Here is a 22193-nt window from a genome sequence, read left to right on the forward strand (position 1 = left end):
GAGGGACCGCGGCGCGAGGGGCACCGGCCGTGCCGGGACCGGGGGAATGTAAATATTGGTAGGAGGGGTGGGGAGTGGCGCACCCAATGAAAGAGGTTCTGAGAGCGGGACTTGATGGCGCTGACCACTGAAAGTTGTGGATGGTGTAATAAAAGATGCATGCATAATGCATTGATATAATGTTGAAATGTTTACTGACCGAGACCGAGGCTCCAAACAGCCTGCAGTCCGTGACATGCTCGCCCTTATTGATGTCACCTCTCGATGTGATTATACGACACTCACCAACGAATGAGCCCACTCGAACATAAACCACGATTATAAATGAATGAATTTCAAAATGGAATGTGTTACCACCTCGTCCTGGGGCTCATGTGTCACGGCGGCGCATTAATCGGAGCAGCGATACGGCTGCAGTGGGCCGGGCGCCGGTGCAGGCGGACACCGGCCCAGCGCCCGTCACCTCTCTCCCCGCCGGTTTATAGCCGCGCGCCGGGGACCGCGCCGCTATCGTCACCGATCGCGCCGCATTAAACTCGCGTCACCGATAAATCGCGGCGTAAGCGGCGCGGACTCGCTGCTGCTCGCTCACTGACGGTTGGTGCTCTCGGCGAACTCTCGGTGAGCTCTCGCTGCTCGACTGCTGGATTTGATCCGTAGACGGCAAACCGCGGCGTCTGGGTCTCATCTGAGGCCGGCCTGAACCATCCTTAAATGATCCTATCGGTGACTCGCCAATTTTATTATTTTCCATTGAAATCCATGCGACTCATATTCTGCTGACTCTAATCCGACATTCCTTCTTTCTCTTAGAACTACCCTCCAGTACTCGAGAGTGTTCTGAATGACAGTGCTCTGATTTGCCGCACTCAGATCACTGTTCGGGTCATTGCTTTGGTCAGTCCGCTCAGTGCACCCAGCATACCGCGCACTCGAGTTTACGACCCGTGCCGTACCATAGAGCCCGGGTGTATCGCCCGGAGGAGCGGCCGGCGTCAGCTCGCATTGCAGCCTGCCTGTCAGTAGAGAGACCGCCGGACGGTATGGAGAGGAGGATACGATGCGATGGCCGAGCTCGGTCGCAGTTTTCGCCGCTGAGTTATGATGGCGAGACTCGGCTGGTGCTGCGTGGGCGCTTGTGTTATTACTCATATGTAATTGGGTCTAACGGTCGAACAGTCTCAGTGTCTGGATGAGCCAAACAGATGCAGCTTACATAATGTTTTGTCGCGTTATTATGGTCCTCTCCACTCAAGAGTGAGGAGGAGGCGAGCATAACATTGCGAGTCCTCTCCACCCAACTCGCCCAAGTAAAATCGGAGCGCCGCCGAACGCTTTGCACAGTCCATATCGATGGCAATTAATCAGCCTCGCGCCGGTATATTTCCTCCATTACAATGAATGACTGGTGTATCATCTCTTAGCCATCAACTTCTCGGTCTAACAAATCACCTACCGCTCCCGATCACACAGTCGATGATGGCGCGGCGGCCCGCCCACTCGGCCAGTGTGTGTGTTTTATGACGCCCTGCGCTGGAACATGAGCTCTGCTCTGGTAGCGACCATCCATCACCCGCCGTGGGGTCACGCCCAAAACGGTACAAATTGGCTCCATTGTCCGAGCTCTGGCGGCGGCCGGCACTCAGCGGGATCGGTCGGTGCACGGAGGGCAGAGTGACGGTACCGCCCGCTCCGCAGGGGCTGTTCAGGTTCCTCGGGCTGTTCACTAGAGGTAACCGGGCAGGGTGGCAACACCGAGTCACCGAGATCGGTCAGAGAGGTCAGACTGATCGGTCAGAGCGACCGGCGACGGTACCGCCCGCTCCTCAGGCTGTTCAGCGGACGGTGGTACCCGGGCTGAACGAACGAGAGAACGGTTCGAGTGACCGGCCGACCGATCAAACGCTGGAAGGGGCGCGGGACATAGGGACTCTGAGCAGAGCTGGAGCTATATATTCGGAAACACTGCGTTAGGAAACTGAAGGGACAGTTGTGCTTGTGTGTGTCAGACAAGTGGAGAGGAAAAGGAAGAAAAGGTTAAAGTTACGATTTAAAAGTTAGTGAGATTCCGGCCACTTCAGACATAAGACCATATTGAAAGATCCACATCCCCGAAAACAGCCATCCATTGCCCCAGTAACTTACCTTCCAGGATGGCATACATGGTCTTCTTGTAGAGTGAGTGTCTCAGGTAGGCGACGGCTGGCAGGACAAACTCCTCTTGTGGCGGCTCCGGAAGGTAGAACACCACGATCTCCGAGTGCGCGGCGATCGGTCGAATCACCTCGTAAATGGGCTCTCCTGCGGGGCGGCGGGGAGCGTCAGAGGCAGCGCAAGGGACCCCCGCGGGCGGTCAGAGGCAGCGCGAGGGACCCCGGTCAGAGGCAGCGAGAGGCACCCCCGGGACCGGGGCGGGCGGCCCAGCGGTCGTTCGGTTCCGCCGGCGCCCGCCGCGGCAATCACAAACGTGCGGCTCATTGAAACGGCCATCAACCGGGGTGAGATATATGCTTTATCTATGCATGCATGATGTATGCACGTGTTAGCTATGGATCAATGACTAGCCGTGTCATTAAAAATGATCAAAGTCATATCGGTGATCGGAGCGGGAGAGGGCGGGGTGATATGACTAATGAGCTCCCCATGTGACCGCTGCTAGAGGGGCCGGACGCGGGGTGCACACTGGGAACGGTTTTTTTTATAAGTCATAGATAACCCGAACGCCCATTGTTCAATGCTCATGTTATCTACTAAACTGAGTGATTCCCTCCCCTAGCGGCGTCGTTTCTGAGAATGTGTTAATGAGCAACGCTTGCTCTCAAACCACCAACCGTCCCACACAGCCATCATAACTCCAGTCTACTCCGAACCGGGCCGCGGCGGCGGCCGTTCTCGGTACGTTCTCGTGCACCCATCGATCACAGAGAGGCGGCGGCGGCAGTGACTCCTCGGCACACCGCTAACGGCCTTGGTCGGCCTCCGGTCCGGTACGGCCCCGCTGCAGCGCCGCCGCAGGAATCTCCGCCGCGGAAACCATTACCGGACCGACTGAGTCACGGCAGACGGTACCGAGCCGGCCGGCGTGTGAGGTCCTGACCGGTGTGGTGGCGGGGCAGTTTGCCGCTGATGATTGGCGAGACGGGCAACACTCGCGACTAGAGATTGCAATCCCGGGATCGGGAACCCGGGATCCCGGCGGGATTTTAATCCCGATCCCGATCCCGAAATTCCGCCAATCCCGGGATCCCGAAAAAATCAGTTTTTCACCATAAAAATAATGTAGCCGCTGCACGAGTCTTGTTTACACAGTTCATGGTGCTGCGTGACATAAAGCAGAGAAACAATGTAGCTGGCACCCCGTATCGGCCGTCCACAATCGACCGTGTTGGTAGCTCCCGGGTATCACCCACAGCGGTTAAGCCGCTCAAATGTGTACGAAAAAGGGTCCCGAGCGCCAACAAAAAATTGCAGCATCAGTGCTGCAACATCTTTATCAGGATCACGAATCGTTCAGCGACTCTGACTTGTCCGTGCGCGGCCGGAACAAAAGAGGTCATCAAGACAGTCTTTGAGCTCGTGTCGCAGAAAGATGTCACATATGTTACGCAGGTGACGGCAGAGCTCACTGATTTAAACGTTGAAGACGGTAGAGTGGAGCTCTCCCAGTCAGTGTGACTCTGCCCTCAAAGCGACTTTGGAGCAAAGTCTGAGAGACATTAGTGATGAAGTAGAACCGGAAGGAGGTGAAGTGACCAAGCGACGTCTTGAAAACATTGTGAAAGAGAGAGCTGCCAAATTTGGCGTTCACTGGTCGCGAGTTTTAAAATAGACAGACCTGCCAGCAATGGCATAAAACTGTCGCCCTAAATACGAGTAGCGTAGACGAAGAGTGAGTGAGGCGTGGATGTGCTGGAACGGCCGTCTTATAATGACGAGATGAGGTACTAAACGCACTGGTCGACGCACAGTTTTATAAAGGCCAATTGGGAATAAATGCTAATCAAATCGAAACGTTTCCTTCGCAAATTCAATCGTTTTTAATGCAAATGACATGGTCTAAGGATGGCTTTTGGTTGCCTCTTTGTTTGTGGTAAGCTAAAAGACGCAAAATATGACAGTAGGAAATTATTCTTACGACCTTTAGTCACTAGACCGGGATCCCGGGATCCCGGGATCCCGAAATAAAAACTTTCGGGATCCCAGGATTGGCAACACGTTCCGGGATTGCAATCTCTACTCGCGACCTTTGCACAAAGCTGCTGGACTTTTAGAGGGCTGGCAGTCGTGCTGGTGATCACTGGTGGCCAATGGTAACAGCTGTGAACCGATGTTACCTTAGGTGAACACTGACTCCCACTGGGAACTCCTGTTGGTCATCGATGACCCCTGATGACCCCTGATGACCCCTGATGACCCCTGATAGCCTATCGCGGCCTTCCGCCACCTGCGATGACTCCACCAGGAAAAATCACCGATGACGCGTGCCCAGTGCGTCATCAATTCGCGTGTGCACTGATCGCCCAATTCGGCGCACGTGCCCAGAGTTGCTCGAGCTGTGCGCGAGCACCGAGCGTGGCTCTGCTTCCGATACCTATCGCCGCCATTGTGGCCGCTATTTTTGCAGAGGCTCGGAGCTCGCTGACAGCCGTCGAGACTCAATGGTTTGATTGGCGATCGGTTGCGCGGCTGCAGCTCTGTACAGTTCTCAGTCGGCTACCGGTCGCGGTCACTCTGCTCGCGGCGAACAAAAGCGGCGCGTCCAGACAATATTATCGTCGGATCGGCCGGCGGCGACAAAGGCTGTCCGATACGACGGCAAGACGCTGGGACCGCGCCCGACGGCCGGCCGGGAGCGGTGCGCCTTTTTGCTGCGCACCTCGGAGCGGCCGGTACGCGGAACCGCGGCGGCCGGAGAGAGACCGGTGCAGCGTAAACGGCCGGTGTGACAGCGAGAAGACAAGACTGCACCCGACAGACCCGGCTGTCCGCGCCCGACAGCGAGTCGGCATTGTCCGAGCAGCCGCTATTGGCTGTCAAAGGCGCTGTCAGGGCTGGAAGAGCTGGTTAGAGGAATAATGCTCCACTTGTTACAGTTGGAAGAACGCCGAGACGAATGATATATTGAGATGGTAGATAACTGGAGCGCACAATTGTGATGAACAGTCAGCCACGTCGTGGTTGAACAGTGAGCACGCGTTTAATTTATGGCTCCCATCATTCTCATTATCAAACATATCATCTTGAGTAGCAGCACAACGCGATCGTATTTTCCTTATTCCTGTTTGTAAGTGTTCGGCAACAGCAGTTTCCGTTTTCATTATGCTAAATAGTGTCTTCTTCTGTTTTTCATTCAGAAGTGAGTACACCTCTCACTTGTGTTTAGTTTCTAACTGCTACCCTTCTGCATATTTTTAACCGTTTCAATTTCCCTGAAGCCTTTGAGCCACAGCGCATTTCTGCTAGGATCTCCGTGCTAGCCCACCCACTTCCTTCCTTGCCATAGGAGCTAGTTTACAAAAACGAAACAAGATTAGGAAGACATGCATAATTTCACTCCACACCCCCTGTCGTCCTCACCTCTGAACCTGGACCCGACCAGGTTGACGTCGGGCGTGCACACGCTCGTGTGTCGGATGAAGCGCACCCAGTTGCAGTGGCGCACGCGGCGGCCCTGCACCTCGGCGATCTCGTCATAGCAGCCGAACCGGTGGCGAATCTGAAACAGAACGATTCAGAAGGCGTCACAAGACTGATCGACAGGTATTGGACATAGCTTCACTCGGAGTGATTGAGATGGACTGGGGTATGACGAGATTGTTTGGATGTGGGTGACACATCATGCCAACGTTTGTGACTGGTCACGCTGTGGTTTACCAAACATCCTCCGCAATCCGCGCCTATAAGATCACCAGTAATCACACATAATCACAAACCAGCTTACATCACACATCAACAAACCACGAGCCACACCAGTCCCCAGACATCACATCCGAATCAGCTGCGCCCAGCCCAGCCCAGCGCGGCAACCACCTGGCTGTGCGCGCTGTCAACGGGCGGGGCGCGGCCGCGCACTCCGGATGGCCGCCCCAACATGTTGATCAAGGTGATCTCTGCCAACTCGCCGCGAGTAACGGGTCGTCGGCAGCCTTGAAGTAGCCGTCAGTGGTTGATCGCCGGTCGGCCGCATGCCGGCGACATCAGTATCGGCTCTGCTCCCGGGGCGTTATGTACGGCCGCGTCCGGGCACGTTTCGGCTATCAATGTCAACACTATCGCGGCGGCGCTGTTATATATGTCGAACACCAGCGGTGTTACGGTCGGCGCTGCGGCCGCGTCCGTTATTCGGTGACATACCTGCCACATAAGTCGGACGGCGCTCGTAACTCGCTATCGGAGTGCGGAGGTGAGGGGCTGACAGCTGCGCGCGCTGGTGGGGGAGGGTGGGACCACGCCGGACCACAATGGGACCGTGTCGGACCACAGTGGACCGTATCGGACCATAAAGACCAGGGGCCGGCCAGGGTTGTCACTGCTCAGGCACTGGTGGTCAAAGAAAAACCGCCTGTCTGATTAGTATCGACTATCGCGTAGTTTATGTACCGATCATTGACACCTTCTGATTGCTGCATGCGCTTATGTCGCCTCGACTGTGGTTTCGTTTCCGACCCCAGCTTCCTGTCTTTGACGCCAGTTCCTCCGGCGGCAGCAGCCGGGCGGCGCCGTCCCGTCGGCTGCCCGGCGCGTCCCGACCGAGTACCGTGCACGAGCCGGGCCGGACCGCTCAGATAGCATCCAATTAGCGCACGGCCGCGCGATGATAATTGCTGTCGGCTCCAGGTCGGGCATACCAAGCAGTGCCACGGCGGCCGGCCGGCCGGCCGGCCCTGCCCTGGTCAGAGGTAGCGGCTGAGACACAACGGCGGTCGGTGGTGCGCTGGTCAGAGGTGGCGCCGAGACACAGCGACTGGCGCTGGTCAGAGGCAGCGCAGTATCGCCACGCGGCCAGGTTCAGACTCTTGACTGGAGAGGTAGTGCCGTGAGCCGGTTTAGGTCCGACAGGAGAGGACGTGGGCGTGGCGCAGCCTAGCTCTGAGTGGAAAGGTAGCGTTGCGATTCGGTCCAGTCCAGGAATGAACAGCGCAATATCGCGTCGATACAAACATTGATAGCGACTGATCGGCTTCCAGGGAGCAGTCGCCCTACGACAGTCAAACTGTCGCGTTTGACGGCTACGAAAAGCAAGCCAAACTTATCGCCAGGTCCACTACGAGTCTCCTTGTTTCCAATCACCATGAGCCCTACTGAACCCTGACCCCATTGAGCCACAGCCACTGAGCCACTGAACCCATTGAGCCACAGCCACTGAGCCACTGAGCCCATTGAGCCAGTGAGCCCTGAGCCCATTGAGCCAGTGCGGTGCCGTAACCGGTACCCTCACCTCCTCACCGCTAATAGAGGGGACACCCGCCGCGTGATGGGTGTCGTCCTAACTCAGCTGCCCGCTGGGAACCCGGAAAACCAACTGGAACACTGAGTGGATTTAGGACTGAATAATGTCCCCGCAGATCGCACAGCTGACAGGCTATGTTAGCAGAGGGGTGGGTGTATAAAGCAAACACAGCACAGTTGGGCCGGTGGGAGGCCGAACGTATGCTAATTTAGCGTGATACAAACTGCATATGTAGATGTCGAACAGACTGATAACCTGCATAGCGATTGTGAATGGTTGTGTGAGTAGCAACATATTACAGATTGAAATATCTAGTTGATTCAGAAATGTTCTTTAGTCCACGGCACCTCAGCTGATCTGAGGTATTCTGCACAATGGTCACTGTAGGACCTTACTGATCTAGTGTTGCATGAGAGCGCAGCAACTGAACATGTTCGTGTTCACATACCAGGCATAGACCGCGGTATCTGAACTGCTCAGTCTCATACATCACACCCTAAAGCGGCCGATCAGACTCACCGCCCTGCTAAGCTCCGCGACGGATGGCTCGGACCAGCACCTCTGTAAGCCGACCTGAGCGGTGGGCAGTGAGGGCCATTAGCTGACCGATGAAGGGCCGATAGCCGGCCGGCCGACTCCGGTTACACAGTGAATGGGACGGAGACGGTTAGCGGGAGTGGTGCCATATAGCCACTGACCGCCATATACCTACACTGTGCAGGCATATACCCACTGGACGGCGATATGGGGTAGGGCTGAGGGTAGGACTGGACTTTGGATGCGAGACCGAGAAACTTTGGGACGTGGTGGGACGCGTCGGTCATGATTGGATGTGAGAGCCTGAGAGGGCACGGTGAGAAGCTGTGAGACATAGGCTGTTGTCTTGGAGTGGCGTGGTAGATTATATAGCCTCTTTTATTCAGAAAAGGTGAGTCCATGGTGGATAGGAATCTTGACCGGGCGATAATATCACGACTGAGCGGGGGTGGGAAAAGGAGACCGTGTGTCACGCTTGGAGCTGTCAATGGCGGCTGCCTAGTCAAGGGATCTGATCATTGGGCTGTTTCAATTCATGAACACCCCACTATAGCTGCTAGCTTGCAACCAGGTACTCACACGATTCCCACACCACTCCAATGAAATCATCTCGGTACAATAACCGGTGCCGTGAATGCAGCCGCACCGCCACCCTTTGACGGCTCCTCAGTGGAGCCACCTTCCCACCGGCAGGTCACAATGGCACCCACCGAGCGGAGAGGCCGGCGGCGGCCGATCGCCGGCCGCCGCGCCACTGCAACCGGCGGCCGTCTGTGATTTAATCGAGTGACGCGGCCGTTTCGGCCCCATACTGTCCCGGTGCCGGCCGTAATAATGCACAGATGGTATCGGGTGCGGCGCGTCTGAAGTCGGCCGCTGCCGCCGCGCCCCCGCTCAATGCCGGGCCTGAAAAAGCCGACAGCGCCGGCCGCTGCCGACGCCGGCCCTTTATTGTAACAGCGCGCCATAATAGATTCCCAGTGTCGATTATCGTAAAAACCGGCTACCATCTCGCGTCTCGGGCGGCTCGCAGCGGTGGCGACGCCGGGAGGGATAGGCTGTGCCGCAGTGCCTCTCGGGCTGCCGACGCTGGGACCAGAGGATGGCGACCAATCCTCCTGGTGACCTGTGAGCTCTGTGGAGATTATCCCAGCCCCGCTAAGGGCAGCCAGTCTGCCACGACCTGACCCCCGGCTCGGCCGCACGCTCCTCTCAACTGACCATGGTAATTGGATAGCACCGGCGCTTAAAGGGCTAGCCCGCTTCGGGGGAATGAATCAAGTGAGGAGTTCAAAGAGTGCCGGTCTGCGCTACCGTGGGAACCTGGAATGGGGGCGGGACGCGTACAACATGGAAGCGTGCCTTTTGTGCGCCCGGAAAATGAGATAGTTTCTTGTGGGGAAGATGGAAATGCCGAGCGGCCGAGGGAACACGCTCAAAGCATCTCGCTGTAGCGAAGAAAAGATCGGCCTGTGATGATATACAAAGGAAGATAGTATGGTTTATGTTCATTGCTCGCTGTTCTACCTGTTGCTCCCGCCGTCATAAATAAAAGACATGAAAGTGGCGCTGAAATATGGAATGGCACTGTATGTTTTAACATTGACATTTGTGATATCATATTTGATGTGCAACTGATTTTATGCGTTAAGAAACGCTGATCGGTGCGCGGTGTTGAAACTTCCATCGTGCATAGCAAGTGAGTTACACAATTTGTATTATATCAACATTGAGCCCCAGGTGTTTGTAAACGCACTTGAATGTGTTTGAGATAAGCTATTGTTTACGGTAATGGCCATTAGTGAAGGTGTGGCACTGACGGCACGCCATTAACAGCTTCATTCCGTTTGTTTACTTCCCCGCCCACTGCTAACGGATGGTCCGATAAAGCCGAGCGCCGCGGCCGGGCTCGATAATGCACCGGCGGCCCGGGAGAATTAGAGCCAATTAGATCATGCGCTGGGAGATCAATGGTGGCACCGCGGCGTGCCGCCCCGGTCGGCCGTCCTGGCGCCGTGTGTGGCCGCGGTGGGGATCGCGCGTGCGCCGGCAGCCCGGCTCAATGTCCACCTGCGGGCGCGATCCGATCAAATCGCGACGGAGAGGCGTTTGATGCGTGGCAATTTGGGGTTCCGCACGAGTTGCCCTAGTGATGGCAGGTGGGTGGTGGGGTTGGAGCTGGTGGACGGAACAGGACGATGCAGTGGAAACGGGTGCCTGAAGGTGGAGCCGCGGAGTGACCGGAAGGAACAAGACAAACCGAGAAGTCGCAGTGAAGACACTGAGATGACATTTTAGTGGAACCATGGCGTAAAGTCACTTGGTGAGGCGTTATCCCTCCAAGATGCTAGCTTCGAGCGTCAGTTTAGAGCACGGTATCTCTAGTGTTTTGGGGCGTCAGCTCGAGGGCGCCCCAGTACCGGGGCGTTAGGGCGTCATCCCGGGGCGTCATCCCGGGGCGTCATCCCGGGGCGTCATCCCGGGGCGCCGGGGCGTCAGGGCGGGGCCGGCGATCGGCGCCCGATGCCGTCCGGCCGCTCCGATCCATCTGGCCCGGGCATCTGCCGTGAAATCGGGCTCTATTAGCGGTGTGTTTTGCTGACCGGCCGGCGCGGGCGCCGCCCCGGCCCGGCGCGCGGCCGCAAGGTCGCACCGTGACGTCACCGGTCGGCGGCGACAGCCCTGCTGCGTGGGCGTCCGCCTCGTGAGTGGTGACCGCCGCACCAGGTGTAAAGAGGCCACTGCCTCTGGAGTGCTAGGCGCGCCCGACGCGTGAAGGTTGTTAATGCCGGCTGAATGCTGTTTGTGGCCCGTATCTGTCGGTAGAAAATTGCTCTCCAAGTTCGTTAGTTAATCGCTAACGGTATCAGCGACTGTCGGCGGCGCGTCTTGTTTGAAATCGAAATGATCTTTCCGCTGTGATTGTGATTGGTGATATGTAGCGTTCGATTAATAACGCTGGACTGAGGGCTTATCGCTCATAGAGGTCATCAGCCGATCGAGTGGAATATTTGTTTTGCCGAAGGTCGGATGACGGCGGTCGCCCCCGTTTGTCAGTGACCGGAGCGTCTGTGCCTGACAGATGACCGGAGCACCAGATCAGCTCTCATTGATCCGCCATTATCAAACAGGTGGCGGCGGACAAACACTCTATCTGAGCGCTCAGAGGAGCCGCATGGGGTACAGATCCAGTGCAGAACCTGCACGGAAGGTATCGCCCGAACGATAGGCATGCAACGGATTATAGCCAAATGTGCTACAATCCAATCATCCGTGAAACCGCGACACTATCAACGCATCGGCTGTGGGCGTCCTGAACAGCCCTTCGCGGCCAAGAATTTCAACTGTTTACTGATATTGAGAGCAGATTCTGCACGTTTCGGGTTATTCGATGAGCTCATATTCCGCCTTACTTGATACCTACTGCGCCTGTAGTCTATACCAAGCCAGCCTTCGCATGGCCACCTGACTAAACTCACGAACTTCCCATCGTATAATAACTCAATCTGACACCCGGAGCGCCGTCAACAAAGCCCTATTTATTTTCGGCCGTCCATCTCCACGGTGGGTGTGACTGTCGTCACCCACAGCCGCGCTGGCAGCCCCGCCCTGGCCTCGCACGCTATTCTGTCCGCCGCGCGGCCCGGGCCTCCCCCGTGTGAGACGGTGCGGTGCGTGGGTATCCCTCCCTCCGCCCCCGGCCGGGGTCGGCCCTGTGCTCTGTCCAGAGGCGAGGGCCGCGGTGACACGCGAAGGGCACCCCACCGGTTGTCGGCTCTGTCATTGGAAATCACGCCATATCGAATGTGACTGACGAGCTGAGTCTCACCAAGCCACTGCGTGAGCTCTGTACCAGAGATAACGCTCTTCAATTGTCCACTTTGGCGTCTCTCTTTGGAGTCTTTCCCGTGTTTTTCTCAGTCTCAGCACTGAGTAACGTTCGCAGTTCCGTGGCGGGGTTTCGCCCAGCTACCCACACTGAGCAGTATGGGGCAGCCCAGCGCGGAATCAGTCACACACCCGGTTAATCACCGCGCCAGAGGAGAGCGTTAATCGACCGGCCATCTCCGGTTTTCCCGAGGACGCCCGTCCGATCGTCGCTGGTTCGATCGGAGACGCCCAACGCCCGCCCCCACGGTTAGACGAGCACGAGCGCGAGCTGGTTCCTTGTTCCTTAGGTGTGGTAAGGCTTCTGAGAAACAGAGAGTAACTAACCAGTTGGAAGTAAAGTATTCATCCCGCTGCTACCCGAGCACAAGCTACACGTGCGATGGTTATGGTAAGGCTACTGAGAGACTGAGACAGAGTAGCTGGTCATTGTCACTTTGTCAGTGCTCACTGAGCTCCTTTCAGTTGCTGGATTTTTTGCTTTAGAATAGAAGTGAGTGGCCGACAGATGCACAGCAAACTAAAAACTATATAGTAGTATTTCCTTGTCAGCTGTCGGAGAAATGTCTGAAGACAATACTTTATATGAGACTCTGAAGAAATGATTCCTGATGTCGTTGCCCATGTGCATTGAAGAGTCAATGGGTGAAATAAGTCCCCTTTTTGTTCTTTTTCTAGTCTTCGCTAATTCAAGCCAGAACAATATTTTGTCTTCCATGGTGAGTGTCAATGAACCTGACGCCTGCACCGAATGATGGAGGAGTAAACCTCACAAATTATGTTATCGTTATCTCGTAGATAGATACAAAACATCTGAATATGATATGGTCCTGGATAAAGTAACCTTAGGCACATAAAATATGAATAGATGTATGGTCTTCTTTTCTGTAATTTTGCCCAAAGCTTCCAGTTACACAGCCAACAAGGAGCTTGCAATGAGCTTGTGTTTACCATCCCTTAGTGTAATTGTATCGATATGTTATGTGACATACCGAGATGCGTGCATATGTTCAGCTGTGATGTCGATCATTTGCGAATTTACATGGAAGCGGAAGCAGAAAGATGGTTTTCGACGCTGATTGGGGCATAAAATGGGTACTCGTACTCCCCCAAAAGTCCCATATTCAAAAACTCTGGATTTCGCTTATTTTTGCTGCATGAATTAATGCTTTTAAAGCTGATGTTGTTGAGGTTTCTTTCTTTGCAAGGACTGTGACAAAACTTTTGCTTATTTTGGAAGCTGCGGGAGTGACAGATACCCCAAAGGGTAGGGGTATATGAAGAGACATATTGAAAATCTATGACTTGTGTCATCATTTTTAGATCTCCTCACAAAGGCTAAAGCTTCTATATTGTCGCATTTTCAATTTTATCTTCGCTGCAGCAGCGCAGAACAAGCTTAGGTATCATCTTTGGAGAGCACCTGATTGATTTTACATTTCTATATCCAGTTGTCGCTTTAATTTTGACCTTTCACTCCTGTGGCCGTATTCACAATCACGGGCTAAGGGTAGGGGTAGGAGTAGCGGGTAACGGATTATTTTTGTGATCGTATTCACAATCGAAGTTTACCCCTGATGGTCGCCCGACGCCACGCAAACTGCACCACGCAGGCCAGGTGCAGTCGCCACAGTTTGCGTGGCGCCGGGCGACCATCAGGCGTAAACTTCGATTGTGAATACGGCCACAAAAATAACCCGTTACCCGTTACTCCTACCCCTACCCTTAACCCGTGATTATGAATACGGCTGCTGGAAGAAGAAGTGTAATATTTTGATACATTTCATATTTATTCAAAGTTGCAGAAGCACTTATGTACCTACCACATTAATCGACACCTTTTTTTAAACCCCACATTTGTTCTCCCGTGAAGTTCAGACAAGCTGTTTAGAAACCTTCAAAAAAGGTACAGTCACTCGATTTTTCTCAAGTTTGTGTGTCTTGGCGGATCAAGCAATGCCAGAGCAAGCTTACGAACACACAAATTTGATCAGGATCGGACGATTGGACACTTCTAAAAAGAGATCTTTCGTGCTTCCCGGAAATTCACCGGAGAACAGATGTGGGGTTTTAAAAAAAAGGTGTCGATTTATGTCATCTCTTTATTTGGTCGATTACTCACAGCAACCCATGCAACAGTGTTCGCTTGTCCATGCTGGACATTCGGCCTCGCGCCCCCGTTTCCGCAACTATTATCTATTATGATAACACCATAGAATAGCTGGAGAAGAGCGTCATCGAAGAAAATATTGGCAAACTTACTATCGGACCTGGACACAAATTGAGACAACAAGAGAGACAAATGAGTATTGCAATATTGGAGTGTCCCAACTTTTACCTTTTGTAACGACAGATTGGCTTGATTATCTGATACAGTATAGGGAAAGTTCATTTGTTAACGTCTCACTTCTGCTTCAAGCTTCATCAGATACTATTGACGCGCAGTGTTTGATGTGGACCTATGCTCAGAGTGACGTACGTTCGATGACAAATCGATGAGCTTAGTTTCCTATCAAATATTGGTGTTGGATTTCAATCAGTACCTTAGCAAGCTGCCCATTGACCTCTGAAAATCGACAGACTGGGTGAACGCGAAGACATTGCTAAGACAACGCTGAGATCGCATTGCTTAAGATGTAATCAGTTCTAGCTTTCAGCTGCTCAAGTTTTTGAAGAAATTGATTTGATAGGTACATATCCATAATATGGGACTTTCATACATTGCATGTAACCAACTAAAATAATTACTTAGCAGCATTTTTATATTGTATCGTCATATCGTGAGATATTCAACTTTGGACGAGTGACATCCAGGGCAGTCATCTTTCCTTTATGATATTTTCACCCTGCATGTTATTTGTTGTGATAGGTACGTACATAATTTTCGAACGATTCTGAAAAAAAAAACAGTGTATCTTGAGCTGGCGTGAGTGACACTGCCTCAACAATCGAGCGATCCTCTTGGTCACATGCTCTGCATATTCATAAATCACAATAGAACTGCTACCCATAAAATCACAAGGGTGGCACATATTCAGACTACTCAGCTTTGCCATTACATCTGTATCACACTTACAGACTCTGTTACAAGCCAGACAGACGTGCATGGGGTCAGAATTTTTGACAGACGCGAATAGCTGCACGAGGGGACCGCAACCAGCCGTCCTCCCAAGCAACTCAGACTTCATACACATCATATGTCAGTATCACAGCACCTCTGATGTCTTATTTCAGGCCACAGAATCACCACGTCTTCTCATCAAACACTCCCCTGACCGCAAACCATTGAGCGCTTGGTAGTCTACATGAGATAAAGCTCCAAAAACTCCAACATACAACCACAACTCAGTTCACCCCATCTTTCCCCTCTCCCGGGTACTCACATCAGTCGGGCTGAGGTAGCCGAGTACATCCAGCGTGTCCAGTCTCACCGTCCCCTGGAACGGGTACACGCGTACCCCCTGCGGTATCCGCGCGTTACTCCAGACCTGCACCTGAGAGTCCAGCGCCTTGGAGTCGCCGTCCGACGGACCGGTTACCACCAGGGAGAACTCCTGGGGCAGCAGCACACACGTCTCCATCGCGGTGACCGCCGCGCGCGCTCCGAAAACCTTCAGCGAGTCCCGTGCGGAGCGACGGCGCGACGCAGCAGCCTCCTCGCGGCGAGCGTGACCACTGGCAAGGCGGGTAGCATACAGAAGTCACCGAGAGCCAATAGCTTACGGGCAAACGGGAGCAATCAGGGCAGCGCGCTATCTCGGCGCCGGCGGACAACAAGGGCCTAGGAGTGGAGCTGGTGGGTAGTAAGATGTGCTCTTGTTGCCCGCGGAGACATCTCCGCCGCCGGAAGGCCGTCTTTGATAAATCACCGTGCTCTGTGGCTAATCAGGTGTAAGGCACGCCAGCCGCCGGCCAATGGGAGCCGACCGGGAGCGGGCGGTCGACCAATGAGCGCGCTGCTCGGCGGCCGGCCGGCCGGCGCGGCGGCGGAGGGCGGGACTGCGAGTGAGGGCCGCTCGCCGGTCGGCGACGGTCGGCGGCCGGCCGGCGCTGTACCGCACCGAGACAAAGTGCTGGCATGATCGGGCACTTCTCGTCCGCCGCGCTTTGTGCGCCAACAACGAGCGGCGATCGCGAGGACGCGGCCCGAGGACCGCCATCGCGGCTCTCTGTCGCCGGTGGCGTGCCGGCATGCTAATCTTATCAGCTTTGTTTCATTCTATAATCGGCTTGGCGACGATTAGTCACACTTGGAGAGGTGATTGGAGTTATAGAGAGCTAATACCTGCCTGAATAGTCAGGAGCCTTGAACCTGTCGTCAGGCAGCGCGTCTTCGGAGATAAATAGAGGAAGCTGCTGATAAGATTGAACGGAAAATAGGGATCCACGCGATCTGGGAACACTGCAGAACTTGTTTGAATACGTACTGCTGATCAGAATGAAAGGTGTAATATATAGTCTTACGATAACGTTTCAAAATAAGATGTAAGCATGGCGTGCGATTTAAAGTGATCACAATATTAAAATTGGCAATTTTGTGAACATCTTTCTGAATGCGTCCACGTAGATATCGACGCAGCATAAATATTTCAAAGCGTACTAATAGTTTCGTAAAAATAGAGCGTTTAAAAGAATTGGACGGCGTAATGCTTACCTGCGCCTCTCACCTAGCGATTTAGCCTCCCTATTGATGAAGGACATTGCTAGAATCTTTTCTGAAAACCTATACGATTATTCAAAGCAGAGCACATAATATCTCATTCAAAGCGATACCATTCCTGGGAAATCGGTAAGCCATGGGCTTTCTCAAATAGCAACCCGATCAGACCGGTTCGTTAACGTTTCAAAACCTTCCCATCCCTCCGTCCACCGTGCGATTACGCGGCATCATTAGGCGGGCAGTCATTACATCCGCGAACGGGCCGAGCCTCCTTTGCATACTGACCGCCTGGCCGGCTGGCTGACACGGGGAGAGGTCTGGACAGCCGCCCTGGTACCGGGTGGGCACCGTGGACAGATTTAGAGCTGGGATAGGAGCACTATAAACGCCAGATGAAGGCAGATCGAGACAGCGGCCTGGTTCGTTTACCAATACGGGAGGATGTGATAGCTGGTTGATTGGGCCGAGGTGGGTCGGGTCGGGTCCACCGCTGACACGTGGGGTCGACTCCGGGTTGGTGGGTGAAGGGAGGTGATGGGTGCGGGTCGGTGGGATGACGGTGGGTTTCAAACGTGGTTCAGCCTGGCGGCGGGATGGTTGCGGGCCCTACTCCGGGGACGAGTCGAGCCCTGGACCTGTGTAGCGCCGGTGGAGAACCGGTGGCAAGACAGGTAGAGCCTGATCCACCGGACTGGGACCGATGAAGAGCCGATGGAGGACAGATGGAGACCCAGGTAGAGCCGGCTGAGGATCACGCCGCTCGGTGGACCGGACGGTGGAGAGACCGTGATTGGTCCGACCCCGGTCCGATGTTGGACCGTTCGACGGAGAGACCCTGATTGGTCCGACTCCGTGGTCCGATGTTGGACCGTTCGACGGAGAGACTGTGATTGTCCGACCCCGCTCAGGTGTTGGACCGGTCGGGGACGGGATAAGTGGGATACACGATACCAGATCCACGCTATACAGACCGGTGGTCGTATATCGTGTAACCGACACGCGATCGTCGACCGACGGATGAACAACGGCGCGGGCCCGGCCGAGGTCACAGAACGTGGTATAAGAGACGCCATGGACTTCCGTATAGGAACGACGCCATTTTGTCCACGGCAGTTTGAACAAGGATCTGAAGGAAAGGAGGAGAGGATCAGGATTCAGTACAAAAAGGACAAGTTGCTGAGGTATCTGAGGCTGACTGAAGCCCCTATCATTTCCATTGAATTTCCGCGACCTACGCTCTGTTCACTGTATTGCGACTTGTGCGGCAATTCATACCTCCATTCAAATAAATTGCTGCGATTTCCCGATTAGCTGATAACTGCTGCAATTAGCTGTGAATAACTTCATCATTGAAGTAAGCTACCACATCATTTTGTATTGACGACATGCTAAGGTGCAAGCCATTGATGCGAGAAATTATCAAAGAGAAGAGTCTTGAAGTTCTATGCTGCTTCATCGCGTTCTGTACCGATATGGGTTAAGTAATCACGCCCGATTTTGACCTGTCCGAACTACTTCATCAATGCAGTTGCAGTGTAAGCATATAAAATCGCATTTTAACAAAGCATGGGGATGCTATTTGTAGGAAACATCTGATGTCCAGCAACCATATCAAAAGCCATCTTCTTTTTGCCCCCAGTAACCAAACTCCGAAACAAATATCGCTGACACGAGCTCGATGGCGGTTGAAACACTTCCAAACGAGCTGCACAGAGTCCTGCAGTCTTATCGCGTCATCTGAGGATGGCGTGTTCTGCCCGGCTCATTGAGCGGTGGTAAGTGCCGCTAAATTATTACGGAGCGAGCGAAGCGAGCGGAGTCTCATACTGAATTAAGGGAAAATCCTGAGTATGAGCGGCCGGCCGGCCGGCCGGCCGGCCGTGGGGACGCTCTTCAAAAGCTAATATCTTAGGAACGGGACATCCGATTGACAAGCGGTCTTCTTTACTGAATGTCACTTGGACGTAAAAGTTCTGTGGTGTGATGGCCACCATGCGTTCTTGCCAACCACCGCACGTGGCGCGTGGTAAAGTTGGACATTTTTTAAGAACCCCCAAAATTGCAACCTCAATAACGGCACAACGGCTGGGCCGATTGAATTGAAACTCGGTACACAGTTAGGTCTCCATCAGATAATTCATCTGCATGTGTTAAGGTTGGGGTGCTGCTGCACGTGCGCACGTGCAGGGGTCGTTTCCAGATCTCGAGAACGGCTGGACCGATGGCGCTCAAATTTGGTACACGGTTAGGGACCAGTTAGTAGGGTGCCGTGCACAAGTCAGTTGGGACCCATTTTGCACGTGCGCACGTGCAGGGTGCCGCTTACAGATCTCGAGAACGGCTGGGCCGATTGTGCTCAAATTTGGCACATCGCTAGAGACCGGTTAGTAGGATGCCGTGCACAAGTCAGTTGGAGGTACCCTCTCGAAATTTCGCACGTGCAAGGCCCACCCTCTCGCTCGCTCCGTTAGTCGCCCCATAAGGCGTTATACTGGTATCGCAGAGGGGAGCCCCTCGTTATCGCGATCTATGGGCGATGTAAAGGACTGCAGGGAAGTATGGCACCCGTATCCAATATCCATCCCTGTATCCAATACCTACTTCAACTGTGAGGAACACTGATCAGAACCTTTTTCAATGTGATAACATTGTGTTACTATCAACGACATCGCCCTTGTCGCTGTGAGACACTGGCATATCATCAAATACGATATATCAAAAGAATGGCGCCGCAACTCTCAGTTCCGCCGCGCCGCCCGTGTTTCCGCGAGATCTGGAGACCGCAGCTGCTCACAAGAACACATCACTCGCTGTCACGGTCACTGGTGCTCCTTTTTTGTGCGTAAATGGAGTCTCCGCTCGAATTGGTGCTACGCTCTTATGTAAGAATGCAGTCTCCGTGCGTTATGGGAACCCTTGTTTTATCGCGCCTGAATGGGTATACTGTGCCGCATGATTGATATGTTCTGCGGCACAGTATGCGTAAAAGTAATAAAACGACGAGACTGCATGGCCTCACAGCAGGGTATCACCACCCATTGTCCAATGTCCATGAGGTTTCGACGTCGCTTTGTGAAGTGATATTGTGCACGGTATATGCATTGCCGCACTCTATGCGTTAGTTAACTATAGACCTAATTGATGAAAGGGCTACTTATTTCGAGACCACCACTAGAGCACACTTCTTCAATAAGTGGTGATTTTACCCCAATGGTTTGAACAAGTACTCATAGGTAGAACAATAAAATTAGCATCTCTACTTTCTTTTCCCTTTATACTCTTCCACTTGAAACGCTTTTTTTGCATAAAACATTTCCTCTATTTTGATTAAAGCAGCAAAAACAAGTTCAAAACAATAACAATACCAGCCCACATTTCCTCGCACGTTACCCTAGATCCCCTGTCGGCCCCTCCAATCCCAGTCACGTCTCTATTGGGCTCAAATCCGCCGCCCCGCCAGGCTGCGTCCCGCCGCGGGTCGAGGCACGTGCAGGCGCGTCCCGTGGCCACCGCAAACGACTTGATGACACTCGGGGCTGCGGCGCGCCGGTGTTGTCCGTCCGCGCGGCGACACACGGCGCGGTCGGTACCAATCTGGCGCACCAGTCACCGCGCCGCGCCCTCAGCGCCGGCTAAATGCCAACCGTAAAACGAGTCGCGGCCGGTCGGCCTATTGGACGGCAATCCAGGTGAGTTTTGTGTTTTATGGCGGATGTTTGCCTGGTGGCGCGATAGAGAGGCGTTTTGTTTAGTTTAGGGCCGATAAATTACCAAACATGGCAACTGGAGGCGGCCGGGGGCCGGTCCATGTCGGCGCCGCGCCGGTCCGGCCGGTTGGCTGTCGGCTGAGAGGCGTCCTCGCCGGGACAGGAGCGGCGCACGCTCCAACTAATGGCCTCTCGGAGGACGCAGGCCTCTCTGAGGGACCGCAGCGCGGGAAGCGTGGGCCGGAACACGGTTTGAATGTGTCCAAACACAGCCCGGAGCCGTGAAGCGTGCTCGCGAATCCACCCAAAACACTAAGCTCTGGTGTGAAGAGTTATCGTGAAGACAATATATGACCGTAATTTTGTTTGCGATACGTGCCTGCGATTGTCAGTTGAGCGTCAGTAAAACATGATTAAAAAAAACAATTTTCGTTGTAGATACCCTCATTTTATACCATAAATAACGTGCCATTTTATGAAAGCATGTCTCTTCTAGAATCTGATATTTGTCAATCGAGGGAAAAAAGGAAAAGACTTTTATCATGATAAAAATAAGCAGTTCCAGTCCACGGAAATGTAGCAGTCCACGCCAACCCCGACTAACCCCGTTAGTATGAAACGCTCTTGATAATAGTTTACATCCAAAACGCCATACGTTTGATATTTTTTCGAGTGACCCCTTCCTCTGCCATCAGCTCTAACGCGCGCATAACTGAGGGAGACGGCTGTGCGAAGCTTCCTCCCATTTTCTTCAATATCTTCTAAAACTCTGACCGTATCAGCACGGACTTTCAGGAATTTCGGCTGCACCAATTTGACACCTTGTGCCCAACTTGTGCCTATGACGGAATGTCGTAGCTAAATACATATAGTAGGTCAGCCGTAAATGATGTCAGAGTGACGTCATGTTCAGTCGATACTGTTGCGAAACATGGTTCTTCCGCCTCTTCGGCAATCACTTTTAAGAGCACCTTTTTTAAAGTTAGCACCGATTTCTTTGCACGAGATGACAAACGTTACAGCACTTCCAAACTGCTTTGTTTGATTTTTAAAGTTTGGAAATAACCTTAATAATACAGTGCCTAATAATTTTTGATAAATCGTGCAAGTTTTTTAGACTCATGTCTTATCGGACTAAGTGCCGCCGCCACTAATGAAAAGTCATTTGCCGTGCTTGTTTCATTATTACAAACGCAAAGCAGCCAGTTTTTCTACGTCAATTACTGTAACCGATGACACTTAAACACGACAATAAATAAGCCAGAATACAAGCCACAAAAACCATTCGTATGACCCCATCGCTACAAACTGATGGAAAAACCTGCCCGTAGTTTTTGAACGTTACGTGACACTCATGCACCTAGGAACCGAATTACACATGAGGTATCCTAGCCCTCTATGCCACCAACTCGATTGTCGGATAAATAACATCATGTAAGCATCAGTAACTCGGCTGACAGGTCACAGAAGGCCGTATCCAGATAAGTTTAAATTGTCAATTTAGCTTCTTAAAACTATTGACTTAGGCACAAACTAATAAAAAGAGCCGCACGAAAATTTTCCCGGCAAAAAACTTCTCCGGGAATTTACAAAGGCAGCAACGTATTAGTGAGGATGCAGTCGTAACACTATTGGAGACAAAATGCTCGTAAGGATGCGACGCCCTATCTGGAAAACTTTTAAGCCGCAAAGCTCAACCAAGAAAAGTTATTTACATGTTATCCACCGAAAGTCCCCTGAAGCCCTATGCTGCTGGTTCGATACAAGTAATCCGGTTCGAGACTCGGCATGCTCGTCTGCGCTTTCACTTTTACTACGATGCTGTTTCTCATAGAAGTAATATGGGAATATGCATGCTAAATCGATTTCAGGTAGTCAGTAATCTAACAGTTTCAGGACCATGGGATGCGAGATTGGGAGTTGTCGACCACCGTTTGGCGTTGTTGCGCCG

General features: G+C 53.1%; 1 protein-coding gene across 1 annotated transcript in view; it reads right to left on the reverse strand.

The window, feature by feature from the left end:
- The window catches only part of LOC122382565 (zinc finger protein 287-like), a 42130-nt gene extending 26388 nt beyond the window's left edge, over nt 1-15742 (reverse strand). The window contains exons 1-3 of the mRNA XM_043368069.1: nt 15259-15742; nt 5578-5716; nt 2146-2301 (exon numbers count right to left, since the gene is read on the reverse strand). Coding sequence (XP_043224004.1) covers nt 2146-2301; nt 5578-5716; nt 15259-15456 — 493 coding nt within the window. The 5' untranslated portion in view covers nt 15457-15742. The remainder of the gene's footprint in view (nt 1-2145; nt 2302-5577; nt 5717-15258) is intronic.
- Nucleotides 15743-22193: the final 6451 nt, after the last annotated feature.

This window comes from Amphibalanus amphitrite, unplaced genomic scaffold (assembly GCF_019059575.1).
Source record: "Amphibalanus amphitrite isolate SeventyFive unplaced genomic scaffold, NRLGWU_Aamphi_draft 000142F_arrow, whole genome shotgun sequence".
NCBI lineage: Eukaryota > Metazoa > Arthropoda > Thecostraca > Balanomorpha > Balanidae > Amphibalanus > Amphibalanus amphitrite.